This window comes from Lepisosteus oculatus, chromosome 8 (genome assembly GCF_040954835.1).
Source record: "Lepisosteus oculatus isolate fLepOcu1 chromosome 8, fLepOcu1.hap2, whole genome shotgun sequence".
Taxonomy (NCBI): domain Eukaryota; kingdom Metazoa; phylum Chordata; class Actinopteri; order Semionotiformes; family Lepisosteidae; genus Lepisosteus; species Lepisosteus oculatus.
This window is the reverse complement of record NC_090703.1, coordinates 7,027,504-7,047,532: the sequence shown is the minus strand read 5'-3', so window position 1 is coordinate 7,047,532 and position 20,029 is coordinate 7,027,504. Positions and strand designations below refer to the sequence as shown.

Here is a 20,029-nt window from a genome sequence, read left to right as displayed (position 1 = left end):
CCTGCAAGCGGAGGAGCTCTGTTCTACACCAGGGGGCTCCCAGCCCAGGTCCTGCGGGGGGGGGGGACACCGCTGGTTTTCATTGCAGCCGGAGTCACCTGACAGCTCCATCAATCGGCTGGCTGACCTCTCCAGCCCCGAGTGTCCCCTGCAGTAGCGGGGACCGACAGACACACCATCAGGTGCTCTAACAGACGGGACTAGTTTGAGTTCCGAGGTCACAGAGGGGGCCCCCAAACAACCATCTTGTTTTTAAGCATTAACCCACCCGTTTCGACGTGACTTTCACTACACAAAAAAAAACCACACAGGCGATCGTACAACCGCGCACGAGGCCGCCTTGCTCTCGAGGCCGCGGAGCGCCCGCCAGCGCGCGGCTCCGCAAATACTGCACGTTCAACTGCATCGATTAATCCAGAGAATTTAAAGAGTCGGGTCATCTGTTCACGTTCGCTCCCGCGCATCGCCCTGAAGCCTTACCCCTGTATTCAAGGCCTGTCCGGAGCTTTTCTGCTTCTTCAAGGCCCATTTAACGCTCAATCTCGGCTTCCGGCGCCACGCGGGCTAGAGTTCGGATACAATCGTGTCCCATTAAAAGATTAAAAGAAAAAACAGTCGCGGAGACACAATCTCTTAAGTTTTCCTTTGTGTCAACGGGAGGAAACGATGCTGTCTGAAGATTCACCAAACAAATGCCCCCCCCTACCGCCGCCATTGAACTCGACTCATCGTTTGCTGAATCATCACTCCGTGAAGGAATCTCATTCCCCGTGCTTGCAAAATGGGTAGAATAATGCATGCACAGTTGGAAATATGACAATGACAAACTAAACACTGATGTTTTTACAAAACAATTACAGCCATTAAAATATTGTATTTGGCAGACTACTTGCTCATACAGAGTACAATGCCGTGTTTGACCGGCGGTCACAGCCCGTCTCGCAGTTTATTCCTACACATTTGCGTGCATTATACGGCAGCCTGTATTGAGATTCATATGTTCACCTGCTGTCCGGCGGCACGTCGCCCTTCTGCGCCGGGGCTCCGACGTCCTCCCTCATCGCGATTTTGGCAAAACGGGAGCCGATCGTGAACCACCTGCTGAGCTGCTCGGCGGTTACCGGGTTGTTCATGGCGGCTGTTGATACCGAAGTCTATATTCATACAGAGCAGGGGGGGGGTAGAGGGAAAAACAACCTACTTCTCAGAATATCGAGGAGTACATCCCACTCCCCGACACTTCCAACTAGATCTCCCGCCCTGCGGCGGATATATATAGACACACGCGCGCGCGCTCACGTGGTCGAACCCTGCGAGTGCGCGAGCGAGCAGGGGCGCTTGGTTCGGACCGGCGGCATCGGTGCACCACGCTGTGCGCCATCCTCTCACTTAACACTTAATCCACAGGCCCAGCCGCAAGGTAAAGGTCTAGGATAAAACATGTAACGTGGAAGCGGTACAGGGTTTAACAAGGGACCAGAAGCCGGGAAGGAACGTATGTGGAAAGCTTTAAATCGTTGCGCTTTGTCCTGCGGTGGGAATCGGTGCCCGATTCCCGTGCGCCGTGTGTTGGTATAGTTTGTTGGTATGGCCAGCTGGCTGCTATTTCTGGCCACAATCAGACCGTGCGAGCCGCTAGACCAGATGACTGGTGTGCTCGACGGCCTCGTTTCGGATCCGGTTTTCCCATCATTGCGCGCTCAGTGCGGAATGTAATTCCAGCACACGCCCGGAGTTGTTGTTTTTTTAAATAAGTTCGTATTTCAACACCAGGAATACAAAAAAAGGAGACAGGATATTAAAATAGTGGAATAGACCCTTCACAGCCAGAGGACTTCACAACTGCAAAAGCTAAAAGTTATGCTTTTGACATATTTCCATTGTATGTCCTGCCTTTTGATTCTTTAAGTGTCTGATAGAATTTAAATTAAAAAATGGGAATTCAACTTTAAAAGCATGATTAGAGGGAGCAGCCCTAAACCATTTCCTTTTGTGGATGGAGTATTTAGCCCAAAATAATTAACAGATTAATAATAAAAACATATCCTTTATTCAAATCAGAACTAAGAAAATATAAAATAATATCAAAATCTTTCCATTTAACATTTTACCTTTGAATGTTTAACAATAACATTTTGCAGATCTGTCCAAATCAGGGTTGTATACAGTATACGGCCGCAGCCATATCACCCTGCAACTCACAACTGGCAACCCACTGAAGCTACAGCAGGTGTGAGCCTGGTCAGTACCTGGATGGGAGACCTCCTGGGAAAAGCTAAGGTTGCTGCTGGAAGAGGTGTTAGTGGGGCCAGCAGGGGGCGCTCACCCTGTGGTCCACGTGGGTCCTAATGCCCCAGTATAGTGACGGGGACACTATACTGTAAACAGGCACCGTCCTTCGGCTGAGACGTAAAACCGAGGTCCTGACTCTCTGTGGTCATTAAAAATCCCAGGGCGTTTCTCGAGAAGAGTAGGGGTGTAACCCCGGCGTCCAGGCCAAATTTCCCATCGGCCCTTACCAATCATGGCCTCCTAATAATCCCCCTCTGTGAATTGGCTTCATTACTCTGCTCTCCTCCCCACTGATCGCTGATGTGTGGGGAGCGTTCTGGCGCACTATGGCTGCCGTCGCATCATCCAGGTGGGGCTGCACATTGGTGGTGGTGGAGGGGATCCCCATTACCTGTAAAGCGCTTTGAGTGGAGTGTCCAGAAAAGCGCTATATAAGCGTAAGCAATTATTATTATTATTATTATTATATGGAGTTAACACACAAATGTAACAGAGATTCCTGCTCATTGCTCCAAAATACAGCCAACGCCCCCAGGTTGGTTTAACACTCTTGCATTTCGCGGCGTGTGGTCCTGTCTCGAGATGCGCTCACCCTTTCCGTGACGTCGGTGTCCGATCGTTATTAAAACGCGAGACCAATGGCACCGCGAGCCGCCCACTTCACGGCTCCTGCGGCTGCAGATTCCGCGCGGGCGCGCGCTGTCCGCGATTTCGCCCCGTGCTGACGTGGGTGGTATTGCCGGCTTTCTGGTAACGGGTGGCTCTCTGAGTGTGAATTAAAAGGGATATTACCCATGCAGGTTGTCAGCACTGTCCCGAAAGAGAGTTGTTTTGTTTATGGTTGCACAGGAATTACGCGTCTTGTCCCATTCCTTAGGCCACAAGTCCCGCTGACAGAGCGAGTGACTGTCTGGGGAAAGGGAAACTCTCTGGGCATTTTCCACTTCAAGAACACATCGCTTATCATCTGCACAGACACGCACCAGCCCCCCTGACATTACTCTCCACCTGGGTCTTTGTTTTGAAATCACCCCTGGAGAATTTGAGCAAGTGGAAACAGTTTTGTTTTGCCGCGCCACGTCGTAAGTGTGTGGCGGTAACAGCAAAGAGCCCTGGCGATATTTGGCAGCTACTAATGTATTCATAAGGAATGAAGTGATTGATGCTCCTGGCCGCTGCAGAGTGTTGTTCATCCCAAAGGAATTCAAGCTGCTGTGCCAGTCCTCAGTGTCGGGGAAGTACAGCACCTGTGTGGGTGACACAGGGGCTGTCGCCCTGTGCCCCCACTGTGCAGCAGGTCTATAGGAGAAATGAATAGCCAAATAAAGATGGGGATCTGTAGAAAGGTCCGATCGTGCAGTCCCAGGGTGGAATCTCACCAGGACACCAGGGTTGACTAACCCATTGCCCTGAACAGTGAGAGACAGGCTCTTTCATGACCAAGCAGAATGGATCTCAGTTGGATGTCTCATCTGAAATGGTGCCTTCTGAAGCACAGTGTTCCTCCTACCATAAAAGTCTATTAGATCTCGGAGCTTATCAACTGCACGGGCAATCTGTTTCTGTTTTTTTTTTTTTTTTTGGATGTCTCCCATCATAGGCCTGACCTAAATACCATAGCAGATGAGAAAATGTATGTCCATCCCTATAGGGGAAACGTGCTTGGCTCTTGGGCGAGAAAGCGGCTCTCGCAGTACTTTTCTCCCTCCAGCAGAGGGCGCTGTCCGGAATTGCGAACTCGGCCGTGCGCTTCCCAGAACACACCGCGGCAGATCCGGCATTAGTGACCTTCCTTTCTGTGCGAGAGAAGGAGCGGACCACAGACAAGGTGAGTCAAAGCGTCGATTTAGCGTTTCAAACATGTATATGTTTTTGTAAACCATGGATCTTAAGGTGGTATGAGCCGCGTTGTTTTTTTTTATATTCTTCCTTTCGTGTTTTAATATCTTACAATATGCATGTCAGGCCTAGTTGTTCAACTGTCTTAACACAAATGTTCTCACTTGTGTGACCCGCAGCCCTTCAAAGATAGTTAATAAATTATCTTGCTGTGTTTTAGTTACATTTTATGTACGATAGGCTTTCGACCTAATAATTATACACTGTGGTTGAGGTTATAGCCAAAGTATGGATTAAAGATGTCCAGAAATCACCCAAATTATGAGGTGCTTCAGTGACGGTCTTCCTGGATTAGGGGTTTTACTGTTCAATTTTGCTGCCGTTGTTTTAAGAATTGTCACGTTTAGAAAGTTATCTGCCATTAGACCGTCGTTTCTTATAGTTGAAGAAATGATGTTGCTCGCAGTGCTTTGTGTATTTGTATGTTGGGGGGGTGAGTACATATAAGAAAGATATTTATAATTAGTAATTAGAAATCTTTTAACAAGGGACCAACGCGTGCCTTTTCAACGACTAATAAAGCCCTTCCCGTTAATTTCGAATATTAAGGGATTCTAAACGGCTTTCATTGTACAATATATTGCAGTCTGACCAGGTTGTCAAACCTTGCACTAAGTAAGCGGGCCATTATTTCACTAATATAAGTGAATAATAAGATTAGAAACACCCGAATGTGCAGTCAGACCTTGAAAACAATTAACAGATGTCATCTGAATCAGTGTAATCAAGAAGCCGGTGTACTGTGTACAGCAAAAGGAAACATCAAGGTATTCCAATGTAAAATTGTTTAAAATTCATTTTAGTATAAATATTAAAAATATTCCAGAATCCTTATATAAATTGTTCATAGGCCCATAAAGCGATAAAGTGTTGAACTTGAAAAGCGAGGCTAGGGAAAGAGCAGTCACAGGTCGCGTGACCAGATACTGTTGCAGGCCAGAGCCCAGTGTGGCAGGTAGGAGCCTGGACAGGACACTCCCAGGTCCGTTTCCGAGCACGCCTGCAACTCGGAGATCGGTTGACATGGAGAGTACGTCTTTGCACTGTGTAAGGAAACAGGAGCACCTGGAGATATAGGGGAGTATACAGACTCCACACGAGGAGCGCTGATCCTGACCCCCCTAGGGTGCCCGAGCTGCGAGCCAATTTCCTTCCTCGTGCTTCTGCCAGTTTAAGGTTTGGCGTCGGTGTCTTTGTGAATGGGACTGCAAGGACTCCGCTGAAAGCAGCTTCTTCCTTCTGCAATCCCAGATGGCAGGTCGTGCGTTTGTAGCCTGGTGGTCGAAGATGAGGCCGTACTACACTCAGGCCTACCAGGAGATGTGGGTGGGCATAGGGATCATGTCCTATCTCTACTACAAAGTGTCCTACGGGGGTAAGTTCTCATCTCGGGGCCTGGGATGGAGAGACTAGATCTCGGCAACGTCTAACTTTCACTTTAACTTCTGCTTAAAGCTTTACTTTTAACTTTTAAAATTGTTGCATGCCCTACAGCTTGATTGCTTTTGTGCTCTTGAAAATGTTGTGCTGTGTTCTGGCTGAATGGTTTTTTTTTTCTATTTCTACAGGAAAGAAAGCCGTAAAGGACAGTGAGTATTTTTTATAGATCCTTTGTTTTGCAGCGGTGCAGAAGCCTCATTTGGTGCTTTTTAATTTATATAATATTTATATTACAGCAGTTGCCAGTGCTGCATTTTTTAAAGGGTTATTGAATATCCGGACCATTCTTCTCCATTTGCCGATATGAGTTATTAATACTAATATTAAATAATATTAATGCTTGAAAATCTATATAATCACGGTGATATAGATATAGGCTATAGTATTCAATGAAATTGTTAGACATTTTGCTGTAGGGTATTTTGTGGAGGTGTCATTAAATGAACAACATGAGCTTTTACTTTGCTAACTCAGTTTTTATTCCTTTCCAGAATCCTCAGGACAGCACTGATTTTCCAAACTCTTCTGAGCTGCGCATGTCCCCATTCTCCCTCTGAATACATAAATATGTTCTTTATACTCTGTGACTGTTTGTCAGTCTTTGGATTGAATAAAAACAAACTGTTGGGAACAGCTGAAAGACATTCAGTATACTGAAAATGAACATCAAACGTCACCCTAGTTATAGTTACGTTGTTGTATGCAAACATAAAACTGAATCGTCTCTTGGAGCATTGGGTTTACTGACCTTTAAACACTTCATAGTGTCCCTGAAGTAATTTTAATTTCTCATCCATGTGTCCCATCGGCGATTTTGTTGCAAAACATGAGAACTTGAATAAAATGAAGAAGTATGAGATTTTCCATTCTCTTGATATAAGCTGATCTTGCATTTGAGGCAACAGCATTGATAGGATATTGATAGGTGGATATCACTCCTCTTTTAGTAGCATATGAATAATCTTGCAAAGGAACAAGTAATAGGTTTATTCCATGCTGTAGCCTGAAGAAGGCTCCACGGCCGAAACGTTGTGTTCTTTCTTCTTTTTTTCAGCATGGAATAAACCTATTACTTGTTCCTTTGCAGCCTACACATGTTGACGCAGCTACCCACCTAAACTATAAGACTAATCTTCAAGAATTAATTCTGGGCCCTTAAATTAAGTTTTATCATTGGTTACTTTAAGGTTACCGTACAAACCTGGGGTTTTGGACTGACCTGGGGCTGTGGTAGTCATGTGTCTCTAATACAATATATGCTTGTGTGTGTGTTTATGTGGGATTATTTGAAAATTTGGAAAACAAATGTACTATGATGAGCGCTCTTAGTTTGTTATTGGCTTAGTGGGGATGTCCGTTTCTTTTCCCTAAAAGAGGTTTTAGGAGAAAGAAAGCTAAAGAAGTAGAAATTAAAGGAATCCGCTCGTTCCTGGTTTAATACTGATGGATGAAATTGAACACTGTGCAACCTTGCATGGTTCCTTATATTATTTGCTTTTGGGCTTTAGTAACTTCTTACGGGGTTGCTGTGATTGCCTCTGGCAAACGTGTGGTTTTAAGTGTATATCACTAAAAAATCTTGACTGGGAGCACAGGGTTAGTACTTTTTTCACACCACCTGGCAGGACTTTTGTGAAATCTCGGGTTATCTGGTGCTTCTTAAAACGTTTTTTCCCCCCTTATTTATCATGGGAGACTTCCATTATGTATTCAATCTTTGAGTTACACACGTCAGTTCTATCTGGCCTTTTTTTCCCCCAGAATGTCATATTGTCTGTAATTTCAAAGATCGCAAAACTTGAGCCTGAAGTACCCCAGGGGCTCTGAGAGCATGTCCATAGAGTTCGTAGAAACGGAAACCAGCCGTGTGTAAGTTCAGTCTTGCACAGGGATCTGCTCTGGCAGCCTTTTACAGAGCATCGGTCGGCCTGAAAGTTAGCTTTTAGTATGTAATTTATAGTATCTAATTCTACTGTATAATTCTAATTGTGTGGAACTTTGGAGGTTCTTATAGTGAGAACTGCTTCACAATGGGACCCGTCAGAAAAAATGGGGTAGCATAGTGACACCTGCTGGTGGTTTTCATGTTAACAGGCAGGGGGCTCTTAGGTGCAGTACTTTTCTATGCATGAGAAAAATGACAAGATAGATGGTTGGAGAGAAATGATGATACATGAATAACCCATATTAAAAAATCATATGATCTAAATGACGGTGTCATTAATATGCAGTGATCCTTGCTTTATTTAACCGGGAACTGATGGGCTCGGTTTTCCAACTTCATTTAAGTGGTCTACTGGTCTTCTACCAGGGTGTCTGCATCTGAGCCTGTATCAAGCTCAAAGCTAAGCTATCGTGTAAGACTGTGAGGTGTATCTGCCTCATTTCATCATGGCATTTTGTTACAGCTATATTATGTCTTATCAATGATGCATATTAACATGTCTGGGCTCTATATCTGTCCGGAGTTTACTTAAGTCATCTGGCAGCAGTGTTCTACTGGGTGCTGTTCTTACTGTTTTACAATGACATGAGCACAGTGTTATCCTTCTGTACTGAACTGAAGCATCACATGATCTTACTTTGCTTTAATATACAGTATTTTAAAAAATAATTCATTGAGGAACTGAGCAGCTCGAGATTCTAATCTACAGGTGTTTCTGCAAGATGACCAATTAAAAAGCAGATATGGTCAAACAGGTAATTTGGTGGCAGCAGGAAAGTTATATTGGTGACATTGTGTGACCTCCAATTTGCATAATTTACTCACAGCACAGTATGATAGGATCAGAACATAAATCACAGACTGGGATGAGACTACAGTGAAATTTGTCACATCTGGAACACTTAGCACACAGAAAATTGGGAATTGCAACCAGTAGCTTAATCCTCTGTATGCTGAAGATGCATGTAGCAATGCACCCTTAAAATTGTTGTGGACGATTGTGGGTTCAAATCTTGTGGTGGGCACTGCTTTTATCTTCCAGCAAGCTAATGCGCTCTGCTTCAGTGAAATATCCGTGTGTATACATGGGTATAAATAGTTGGTTTTGGTAAAAGGGTCGGCCTAGTAATAAAGGGTATTTTTTTTTCCACAAATGCCCCATCGATATTTGCATCTGATTAAAATTCACATGCCCAGCCACAGTGAGTGAACACGTTTTGGACAATCGGTCCTTTTAGGAAGTGCACAAAAGGAACAAATATGCCCTTGTGATTGGCACTGTGGTTCGTGAATGCCAGTGAGGACGAGAGCCCATGTTTGTTTGTTTTTTAAATACACAGCAGGTACCTCTCTCGAGGAACAGCAATATGTCCGACCAGAATTCGCACCGTGGGCTGCTGACTCTTCAGAGGAACGCGCCTGCTTCCACCCAGTGACATTATTTTAAATAGGGCCAATCGGTTTTCTCACATCTGCCGCGAATAATCGAAGAGGGTGCATTTTCTTTTTTTTTTTATTTGGCCGCCCTGGAAATAAAAAAAAAAATCACATTCCAGGCATTCCGCGTCGACGCCTGACGTCACGCACAGGACCGACCACAGGAGATGAGGACGGCGCCGCTTCCTTGTTCGCCGGTGTACCTGGTCCTGCGGCTGAGCAGCGGAAAAATAAGGTGGTAAAAAATAAACACCACTCCGTTTCTGCAAGAAAACCGCGGTTCGTCGCCAGCCAATATACAGTATCTCGTCTGCCGTTACGGTAATTCCATAATAAGGTGCAACAGCCACATTTCCTCTGCTACGGACCCGGCGGCAGCATGCAATTGAGACACTAGGGTCTCTCTCGACTGTACACACACAGAAGCCGCTGCTCAATACTACAGCCGGCTGACATGCTCAGGGACTTCGGCGCTCTGCTCCTTTTTTTTCCCCCTGTTCTGCCAGAGATTTTTTTTTTCCTTTTCTTTTTTTTTTTTGGACGAGTAGTCGTTGACTGCAGGAGGGAATTGCTGTAAATCTCGGCGGAGAGGACGAGAGAGACGAGTAGTGCCAGCGCACAGTACAGTACAGTACAGCACAGTGCGGGCTGGTGGCAGTACAGTGTGTGAGAGAGAGACAGGAGAAAAGACAAGACCAAGGGGGTTGGAAACGGAAAACGGAGGTAACGAGACAGGGCTGCTGCCCCCCGGTTTAGTGGAGCCCTTGAGCGCCAAGCTAGCCGGTGTCATTTTTTTTTCTCTCTCCCCCCGCCTCTCGGTCGTCTCTCTCCCCGCAGAACAACTCTCTTCTCTCCTCCCTCTTGCCCTGATTGTAAAATCTCACACGAGGTCACAGATTAGCCTCATCTGGAGGGTGAATTCGCTCGGAAAAGCGGATTTAACCGTAAGACTCATCACGCTCTTTTCCTTTACGGATTTTTTTTTTGAAAAAAAATTGTGTGTGTGTGTAAAGACGAAGCCTCCCTTTGGATTTACAAGCTTGCTTTTTTTTTTCCCTCCTCACACCCACTCTCCCTCCTCCTCTTCATTAATCCGGACAGCCAGCGCAAATGCAGAGCCCCGGCTCTCCCAGCTACCTGTGCGGGTAACCCGTGAGCCGCTCCGGCCTAGCTGCGCGACCGGAGGAGCCGAGCCGGCGGCGGCGGCTGGAAACATCGCCCGGTCCTAGCCGAGCCTGAAGCAGGCCCCGTATGCCGTTGTCACTGGGAGCCCTCTTTCCCATCACCTCGGACAGGTTGTGAAAGGGGAGAGGAAAAGACGGAGCCCCGGCACTCTCCGATTCGGGTGTTTTTTTTTCCCCTCTCTTCCTTGATGTCATATTTCCTCTGAATTGGCGAGCAAACATGATGCCGGTGAGTGATATAAAATGTATTCAGTGGTGATTAACTGAGATATACTGTCTATAGTCACTCGTTTATTGATATGAAGTGGAGAAAACCTTCGCCTGACAGCGTTCGGGCTTCATTTTCTTGGCTGAAGAAATATTTTTGAATTTGCATGTGGCTGCCTTGTTTTGCCTATGTGTATTTGTTCATCCCTGTCAAAACAATTCATTTTCGCTTGGAAGAAACTGTTTTTGTTCCATGTTTTTTTTTTTTTTGAAGGTATGGCAGAAGTGAATGTCCAGGTAAAATGATCTGAAACGCACGGAGTAATGTGGATGAGCTTGTGGCTGGCACGGATTAAAACTTGTATTTGGAAAGTGACTCCTTCCCAAATGTATTTTTTTCCTGAAAATTAAAAAATCCTTCATTGGGTGGCACTGTGATACCGTAGCCTAAATACCGCCACTTAAAAGGCCGTCATATTTTTATAGCGTGTTTACAAAAACGCACTGAGGGGAAAAAATGTTTACTACAGACAGTCTGCCTGAGCTATAGGGGGAAAAAAAAACAACAGTACAGGGAAACTGGTTGTTTTGCATTCAGTCAGATTTGCTTTGGCTAACTGTCCTTCGCTGCCTGAAGCGAGAGAGGGAGCACACTGGTTTTCAACTCTGGGCTTTCTTTACCTGTGTCCTGGGTGGGTTGATGGTGTTTAACAGTAGCTGTGCGAGAGTGTGCCTTAATGACAAGTCCCCGAGGATCTCCGGGTGAGCTGTCTCTGGTGAATAGTGTGAAAATGGCCAGCGCCAACGAGGTGTCCCTGTGTCGAAAAGGGAGCCCCGTCCTGACACTACGGCCCAGCGCAGAAGGTGTAACCACGTAACTGTACACTTCCCATCCCATCCCACTCCTAATCAAACATTTTCAACGCCACCGGCAGCGAGGGTGTGATGGACCCGGTGCCCGACCCACGGAAACGGATTGCGGGTGTTGCGTTGTGTTGTTTTGTGTGTGTGGAGCAGCAGCAGCGGCGGTTTGAACGGGCGGTGCGGGCGCGCGGCGGGCTGCGGCGGCGGCGGCGGCTCGAGACGGGCCGGCAGGAAGTGGAACCGGCCGCAGCGGCCGGCGGCTTCCTTTCAAGTCCCTGGCCTCTCGCCGGTGGGGAGTTACGTGTTTTTTTTCTTCTTTTAAGTGTTGGGCGGGGGTGGAAAGTTCTAACTTGTCTTGTCCCCTCCCTCCCACTTTCTAAATGTTAACTGCTGCCGTTATACAAATTCGTATTGAAGATACTGCTCATTGCTAACAAAAACAACACAGACTCTTCCGAGTGCCATGCAATTTGTGGAGTATTTGAAATTCTGTCCAAGTTTGTCTTCACTCATAGCTAGTGGTACTGTAGGTCACAGACTTACTGTGTTTTGCGGATAGGAGGAAACCCGTTTAAAGCTGCTTTTAAGGTTTTTACTTTAAAAAAACAAAACCTCATTTAGAAATGAGTGATCTAGCATTTGCACAGGGGTGCCAGAGAACATCTGTCAATGGTCCTAATCAGGCATGTTTGATCTTTGATTTGCTCGCTTTGCTGTACGGCTTGTAGGAGCTCTTGTCCAGCAGTCCTGTTCTTCCGCAGCTGTGTAAATCGATGCTTTTCTCTAGGGTGGTGAACTGTCCCCAGACCAACCCAACGCTCTGTGACTGGACAGGCCTGATATGTCACCTCCACCACCTAAAAGATGTAAACCGAGTAAATCATTGATGGTTTACTTTCTTGTTGTCCCTCACAGATCAAATAGCCACAACCACTGATCCTCATTACCGACACCTTGCAGATCTGTGCCAGTCAGGAAGATTTTGTATGACTTGACAGAGGGCAGCTGTCAAATTTCCATTAGGGGTGACCGCAAGCCAAGAGCAACTAAATTAAGAAGTAGTGCAAATAAAAAAATATTCAACATGCAACATTTCTATCTTAAGGAACAAGTGATAGGTTTATTCCATGCTGAAAAGAGAAGAAAGAAAACGCAACGTTTCGGCCGTGGAGCCTTCTTCAAATTTCTATTTTAATAGTGCCTAGTGATTAAATGTCAGATAGTTAAGCTTCATCTTCTATTGAGCGAACAGTTGTTCAGATTCTGTGTTTTTATTTAGTGGGAGAGTGAAAGACCTGTCCTGGCTGAATTTGACCGGTTGATCTGGGCCTTGTGGGTGACCCCAGCTATATCCCACATCTCCGCGCCAGACTCCCCCCCCCCCCTTCCTTGTGTCTGGGAGGGACGTACAGCACGGTGTCATGATGGATAACCCATGGGAGAGGAGATACAAGACCAAAACATCATCCTGATGGTTAGGCTGCTCTCTGCCCTGGCTGTCCTGCTGATCGGGAGGTTTGTAAGGTCTCGATCTGTTGGCACCTCGGCCCCTTGCAATGGAACTCGATTAGATGATCAGGTTTTCCAGTCTGAGCCGAGCTGGACGTAGGTCCCTGCTTACGTTGAAAGCCCTTGACTTAAGCACTCTCTCCTGGGGCGGGCTGGTCCGTGTGTCTCCTGTGTGTCAGTATCTCAGTGAGCACTGATTCCCGTCAGACTGATGTATTTAATTAAGAAAGTATTGGCTGGCGAAGCTGACAGTATTTCTTATTCTGTCTTCTTTAGGCTTACCAGGAAGTCAGTCTTCCTGGAAAACCTACTAAGTATATAGTGGTCGTGCATGTGTGTTCTCTGCGAGACTGTAGTTCTTGCAGTGGCGACACAGTGTGACTGTGCCATTTACAATGTCAAATAAATAATGAAGAGATGGCAAACAATTTCCTTTGTAGCTTTTCCTGGAAATTCAACAGGTTCAAGGACAAAGTCACAGGACCATAAGATCGTTTCTGTATGGTGAGAAATGCTTTCATTGTTCCTAGTTTTAATCGTGCTGATCAAGTGGCTCAGAGCCGATTGTGATGTAGTCCTGTGCCTTTTGTGTGTAAGTAAAAGCGGTAGATTTTGTAGTAGATTTTGCATGCAGAAAGAAACACAGTTTCCTTTCATTCCTGGTGCCAGTCCTGAGTTGCATGTCGTGTTTAAAACCTAAACAAAGTCAAAAGATTTGCTTCCTACAGTGGATATAAAACGACTACCCAGCCTTATTGGGGGAAAAAGCAGGTTTTTGTGATGTAAAGCCAGAAATCAAGATAAATCACGTCAGACATTTTCCATCTTTAATGTGATGTTGCAACCAACCAAAATCAAGAGAAAAAACAAAGAAATAACTATTAGGAAAAATAATTGAAATTAAAAAACCTACAACACCCTGGTTGCATAAGTGTGCACACAACCCCAACTAATACTTTGTGGGAGCACCTTTGCAATTATTACAGCAATTAATAAGTTGTTGTGAATAAGTCTCTATCAACTTTGCACACCTGGGCTTTGCAATGGCATCCCACTCTAAGTTTTCTCGAAGCTGATGTGCCGATTCTTGCGACCGGTGTTTGGCTCGTATGGGGGCCATGCGCAGTGAAAAGTGGTTTCGAGCCAATAGCCCATCGATTATTTTCCTGCGGGATCATTGCGGTGAGTCATCCTCCGTGGCTGAACTAATAACGTGTGACTCTTCTGAAATGCCCTGCCATGGAAGACAGGAGAGCCTCTTCCAGAGGCAGAGGGAGGACCAGGGACAGAGCGGCGGGGGGGCTGAAGGTTAACAATGATTAACCTCCTGTCAGGGTGAGCGACCTGGGACACAGGGGCAGGTCAAGCTTGAGCTCTGGGTCACTAGTTTCCCCAGCCCTGAAAAATAAAGTAAACTCCTGCCTCTGGAAGCAAACCTGGCACACCTGCGTAGTTCTCGTTTGCTCTGCAACTTAAGTTTCCAAAAGATCTCGATTCCTGGAGTAAATACTAGAATATAGGCCTTACTTCCTAACCAGACCAGGGTTTTAAAAGTGAAACCTCCTGGTGCCGTGACTGTGCCAGGTCTTCACTTGCGTGCACGGCTGCCTTTTCTTCTGTCTTTCTTTTGTCGCCCGAGACAGCGGTGAAGGCTATAATTAGTTACGTGTTGTTGCAGTTGAAAGAGGATTAGACCGAGGCTTAGCATGGGATTTCCTTTTGGGCAGCGAAAGCTCGTTGCTGAGTGCGCGCGCGGGCTGGGAGTGGCGGGGGGAGAGGGAGTGGTCGCCAGGATTCCTCATTAATGACACGCAGAGGATTAAACTGGGCTGACGAGGGAGGCAGGGTGGCTGATGGTTAGAAATGGCCCTCTAGTTTATTTTGGCTCTGTTCTGGCCCAGTGTTTTCTTTGAGTTGAGGTTGTTTCTCCCCGGGGGTTGTGAAATTAACCACAACACGGGCACAGGCCGCAGGCACAGTGACTTGAAGCGATATTGAGCTGCAGTGGAGGGAAACGGCGCACCAGGTTACGGGGGCAGCTGGGCATGACGGAATAAGGCGCATGTGACTGCGGGAGATGAGTCTCTTTTCTGGAATCCAGCGTTAATAATTACATGATGTTCTGAGAGGGCCACGCTGATTAGGCTAACAGCCCGTCATCAAAGAAGGGCCTGGAGCACATATTTCCCTCTTTTCCCCATGGAACGTGGGCAGCCTTTAATGGGTAATGTACCATTTGGAGGTCTGGGTTGCACTGGACAAGGCCTGAGACTGTACTCTGATTAACTGAAGGGCACAGGCTAACCTCACGTGCTCCCAGGCCTTCTCCTCCTATGTTTTCTGAGGTACATATCTTAGATATGAACTGAGCAGGACCTTCATGGTGGTAAGTGCACGCTAAATGCGTCTTGTGAAGAGCAGGCGGCTTGGGTATCAAAAAACCTCAGGTGTCCCTTTTGTTGTCGATGAGCCGCGGCGTGGGCGGACGTGTCTGTAGGGCGGCGTTGGAGGAAACGAGAGACTCCCACACATTTGTTCAACAGGGTGATGGACCCTCATCCTCTGTTTTGCTTGTGTGGCCAGGCACCACCAGGAACAGGAGTGCCGCAGCCCTGGCGCTGGCCGTTTGTGTGCCAACGGCTCGCAGTTCCCCAGGCAGGCTCCTGCACTGCCTGAGCCCTGGTACACCTGTGACCCTCGCGGCCTCCTGCCTCCTCGCTCCTCCTGAAGTCCTGGCCTTCACCTGCTCTCAGGTGCGGCGCAGACTAGTTCTCAGGAGGATTGGGTCAAAGCTTGTTGAGCTTCAAAGCAAATTTGTCGCCATTTTGTGAAAGCACACAAAGTTGGAATTCCCAGTGTAAAACGCAATATAAAATGTCTTTAGAGGAGAACTAGTGTAAATTAGATCTGATACTGTAGGCTCATTCCTTCCTCAAGTGGACGTGCAGATAACCAAAGTGTAGGAGTCGACCAAACACACAGTGCCTACAAAGCAAGGGAGGAGAAATACAAAACAAGGGAGGAGAAATAATGTTTCTAAATAAAAGTTTGGCATACCTCTTCTGAACTTTCGGAGAACAGACAAATGTGAACTGTAGGAGCCTCTTTTTTATAATCTCCTTCCATGATTCTGACATGCTCACGAACTCCTTTAAATTGTCATTGGTCACAATGATGCCTCCCATCCTCTCTGCCAAGTGCAGGAGAAACCAAACGCAGAATGGAAAACATGACGAACAGTCGCTCACCTTTCCGTATACATTTAAATGGTTTAGTACACAAGTTCTGTTAATATGTTAAGTTACATGGCAACAATAACTGGTGGGATTCAGACTTTTGGAGGGAGGCTATTCTGATCAAAGATAAGATAAGACTTTATTGATCCCGAAGGGAAATTGATGTGTTCAGTAAAGTCTTTATCTTGTCTTATCTGAGATCAGAATAGCCCCCCTCCAAGAGTCTGAATACCACCAGTTATTGTTGCCATGTAACTTAACATATTACACGTTACATATCTGCTTCTTTTAGCTGAGACCGAGACATTACAATGCCACCTCTTCCGGAGAAAGACTTGATAAATTAAGAGATTGGATTATAATTTAAAAGGGAAAGGGCAAAACGTGGAGCCTGTCTGCATGGGATCTGACAGCAGCCCCCTCTGTACTATTCTGACTGCAGGAGTGTGTGCAAAGTGCTCGTTGCTGCAGAGTCTAAAGACAAATAAATGGCCAGGCCGACTGACACAAAATCCCAATTTTGGATGGATCTATGCATCACCTCTAAGCAGCAGATTGTATTATTTTCTAACCTGGATTATTTCCTATGCATGAGCATCAGAAAAGGGTGAGCTATTGTGTATGTGGTCTACAGAAACCTGCTCGGTTTGCATCTGTCCCTTTTCCAAACTGTTCAGCCAAAAATGGGATCACAGCGAGCTGGAGTATAACCCGGCAGACAATTGGCGCCAGGCAAGATCCACCCAATATGGGACGTCAGTCTCTCGGAGAAGTGTTATCCAGGCAGCACACTTTTGGATCACGGGAGGAAAGTGGAACACCTGGTGAAAACCAGTTTGATTTCAAACTCGGAATTTAACTAATTTTCTACTGTCTTGACGGAGCCAGTTTAACAAGTGCCCCCCCCTTTACTATATTACAAAACAGGACACCACAAAATCTATCTTGGTAATACAAAATGCCCATTGAAACAGTAAGTACCGGAGTCCACACTGTACAAGAGGGTCAAGTGTTTCTCACTGTAGGCTCCTTGGCAAGGAATAAAAACTGTATGGAAAAAGCCAGTGACTGAGATTTCTCTTCCCCAATGAGAATTCCCATAGTACACAAAAAAAACCACAACTAGATCATTTATTATCCATTATTCACATTCATTATATGACATCTGTAATTACACTGACACCGCCCTCTACAACTGAAAGTCCGTCTTGATGGCGGAATGTGGCACACCGGTAGATAAAGAGGGTGAGACGCTTGGTGTGGCCTCGTTTCCTCGAACAGCTGCGATAAAGAAGTGGGTGGCAAGGAATATTACGGGGAATAAAGAAAAACCTATCCCTCCATCTCGAGTGCCGCGATCTGAAAAACAGCATTTCAGCAGTCCCACAAAAGACATTATCCTCGAAAGGGAATAAAAAATAACGTTTCCTTATTATTTTTCTGCTCCATGTGAGTTGATAAAGCAACGTGTTCGTATCTGATGGAACGACTGTTGGACTTTAAACACATGGGAGGTACAGGCATTCTTCCAAGGTCATGTCTCTGCTGGGTTGTAGAGGCACCTTAGATCCAATAGAAGTATAGTACAGATCCCTTAGCTGAGTGAACAGGGTCAGATTTCCTGTGTTCTTTCAAAAGCTGTCTGTCACAGTATCTGAGAAGCGTGCATACAAGAACTTGGGGCCAGTTGCAGCCTCCGGAAGAGTGGTCTGTACATTTCCCATGCTCTTTCCATGCTGAGGTCTCCCTGTACCTTTTTTATTTTTTCAAGGATCGTCACATTTGGTCCCCTTTGCCAAACTCACTTAGCAGACTTCATTTATCGTGAACGATCTTTCTGCTCCACCACCTTGCTTTCCGGTCTTTCCAGCTTTGACGCGTGAGCGCTCAGTATCTCTTTTTCTTCCCTGGAGACAGGCCTGTTTGGAGATCATTTGCTGTGTAGCTGATGTCTATCAGAGCAGTGTGAGCTCACCACCACTGTCTCCACCACTTTTCTGAAGCTGAGCCTGCTGCTATTATTTATTCATAGTTGGTAAAGAAGTGGGAGGATAGCTCTGACTTTAGTTTTTCTGTGTCCCCAACATTTCACGGCCAGCAGCCATATCACCCTGCAACTCACAACTGGCAGCCCACTGAAGCTCAGCAGGTGTGAGCCTGGTCAGTACCTGGGTGGGAGACCTCCTGGGAAAAACTAAGGTTGCTGCTGGAAGAGGTGTTAGTGGGGCCAGCAGGGGGCGCTCACCCTGTGGCTCACGTGGATCCTAATGCCCCAGTATAGTGACGGGGACACTAGACTGTAAACAGGCGCCGTCCTTCGGATGAGACGTAAAACCGAGGTCCTGACTCTCTGTGGTCATTAAAAATCCCAGGGCGTTTCTCGAAAAGAGTAGGGGTGTAACCCCGGTGTCCTGGCCAAATTTCCCCCCTGGCCTTTATCAATCATGGCCTCCTAATAGTCCCCCTCTATGAATTGGCTTCATTACTCTGCTCTCCTCCCCACTGATAGCTGATGTGTGGGGAGCGTTCTGGCGCACTATGGCTGCCGTCGCAATGCTGCTCATTGGTGGCGGTGGAGGGGAGTCCCCATTACCTGTAAAGCGCTTTGAGTGGAGTGTCCAGAAAAGCCCTATATAAGTGTAAGCAATTATTATTATTATTTCAGACATATAATGGACACAGCAAACGCGAGCAGTTAAAAAGAAGAGGAACAGGAGGCAACAGGAGCTCTTATTCTGGGCTACCATTCTGGTATGCTGACCACGTGACCTTATTGTGAACTGTTCGTGTTGTGAGCAGACCTTACTTCACAATCCAAAGCCATGAGACCCACCAGCAGTAAAATACAAAATACAGGGGAATGGCTGCACATTTCAAGTTTCCATATTGGTCATTTCTGTCCTCAGTTCCTTTCATTGTTATATAAGGAAATACTGTACATACACTTATACAAGTGCAGTGTCCTGTTTGTTATTAGTGAGTTTCACCTTCTTGTTAAGAATGAAATGGGAGTAAAGGGATAATTTAAAGAGCAAGAGATAAACTACAATTTCAAAATAAATATGCAATAAATTAAGGGAACCAAAGTTGTGAATAGTGGACAATGGGCTGTCTTACTTTTGGTAGCATGATGGCATTTTATTTTACCTGCTGATTTTGTGGTTCTGGCTTCTGTGTTAGAAGAATCAGTAAGGTAATACACCGATTGGTCCAGTTCCCTGACAGGAGAGAGTTTGTCAAGGGCAGAGGTCACAACGCAGGGGTGAAGAGGACCTGTTTTCCTCTTCAGGGTGGAAACAAAACAGATGTGAAATGTGAAAGATCAGCGTCTGGCAGAGCACTGGCGGCCTAGCCTTTAACGTGTTTGTGAAATCCAGAAATACTGTAGAGCACGTGTAGTAAACCCATATCTGCGAACGTGATGGCACAGCCGGGATTTATATCCCTTAATTAAAGTGTCGCAGGGGTCTGTGACACTGCTGCCTCCCTGAGCTGGGCCTCTTGCAGGTCAGGGACTGGCGGGTGGGAAGAGGCTCTCCTGTCGATGCCTCTGTGGGGAATGGATGGCCGGTTCTCCCTAGCGGCCGTTTCTTCCTGGTGGGTGGCTGGCGCGGGTTTGGGTGACGTGTGCCTGGACACACTGTGTTTTCTGGGGAAGCAGTTTTGGGTCTCACCCTCTTCGAGGTGTAAATGTCCCCCCCCCCCTCCCCCGGGGAACGCTGAGGTTCTGGGGTGCGGGTTCGCTGTCCCTGGAGCCCAGGTTTCGCCCTTATGGGGCACAAGCCGGCGACTGTACCCACCTCACCTGCGCTGGGCATGTTTTGTAGGAGGTTTTAACGTGGTGGTTGAAGACGTGAGCTGTAACTGACACCCCAAGCCTCTTGGTGTTTATTGTGTGGTGGAGGTGCACGAGCTTGTCGTGGAGTTCGGTGATGTATGGCCTGCTGGAATTCAGATCAGTTTCACTGTAATTGTTTCACTTTTTGTCAGGTGGGGTTTCTGTGGAAAAGACGACC

General features: G+C 46.5%; 3 protein-coding genes across 5 annotated transcripts in view; 2 read left to right on the top strand and 1 right to left on the bottom strand.

Annotated features, from left to right (window-relative positions):
• tdrd9 (tudor domain containing 9) overlaps positions 1-1,230 on the bottom strand; it is a 40,314-nt gene extending 39,084 nt beyond the window's left edge. For both annotated transcript variants that reach the window (XM_069193110.1, XM_069193108.1), the window contains exon 1: positions 1,006-1,230. In XM_069193110.1, the coding sequence (XP_069049211.1) occupies positions 1,006-1,133 (128 nt within the window). In that variant the 5' untranslated portion in view covers positions 1,134-1,230. The remainder of the gene's footprint in view (positions 1-1,005) is intronic.
• A 2,780-nt stretch (positions 1,231-4,010) lies between these two features.
• Positions 4,011-6,490, top strand: atp5mj (ATP synthase membrane subunit j). The gene is made up of 4 exons (XM_069193136.1): positions 4,011-4,120; positions 5,443-5,566; positions 5,760-5,780; positions 6,123-6,490. Exons 2-4 carry the CDS (start codon positions 5,443-5,445, stop codon positions 6,140-6,142), a joined length of 165 nt encoding a protein of 54 aa, XP_069049237.1. The 5' UTR covers positions 4,011-4,120; the 3' UTR covers positions 6,143-6,490.
• Positions 6,491-9,163: 2,673 nt separating this feature from the next.
• Positions 9,164-20,029, top strand: part of ppp1r13bb (protein phosphatase 1, regulatory subunit 13Bb) — a 65,442-nt gene continuing 54,576 nt past the window's right edge. The window contains exons 1-3 of one of the 2 annotated variants that reach the window (XM_069193113.1): positions 9,164-9,957; positions 10,115-10,426; positions 10,679-10,701. In XM_069193113.1, the coding sequence (XP_069049214.1) occupies positions 10,681-10,701 (21 nt within the window). In that variant the 5' untranslated portion in view covers positions 9,164-9,957; positions 10,115-10,426; positions 10,679-10,680. Of the gene's footprint in view, positions 10,427-10,678; positions 10,702-20,029 lie in introns of both variants that reach the window. The other variant, XM_069193114.1, reaches the window with a different exon arrangement.

What these genes read in the sequence shown, in the direction of transcription:
- atp5mj (XM_069193136.1), top strand. Translation starts at nt 5,443, where the DNA reads ATGGCAGGTCGTGCGTTTGTAGCCTGGTGGTCGAAGATGAGGCCGTAC. An exon ending in CTACAAAGTGTCCTACGGGG is followed by an intron (nt 5,567 to 5,759) that starts GTAAGTTCTCAT and finishes CTATTTCTACAG; the next exon opens with GAAAGAAAGCCGTAAAGGAC. An exon ending in AAAGAAAGCCGTAAAGGACA is followed by an intron (nt 5,781 to 6,122) that starts GTGAGTATTTTT and finishes ATTCCTTTCCAG; the next exon opens with AATCCTCAGGACAGCACTGA.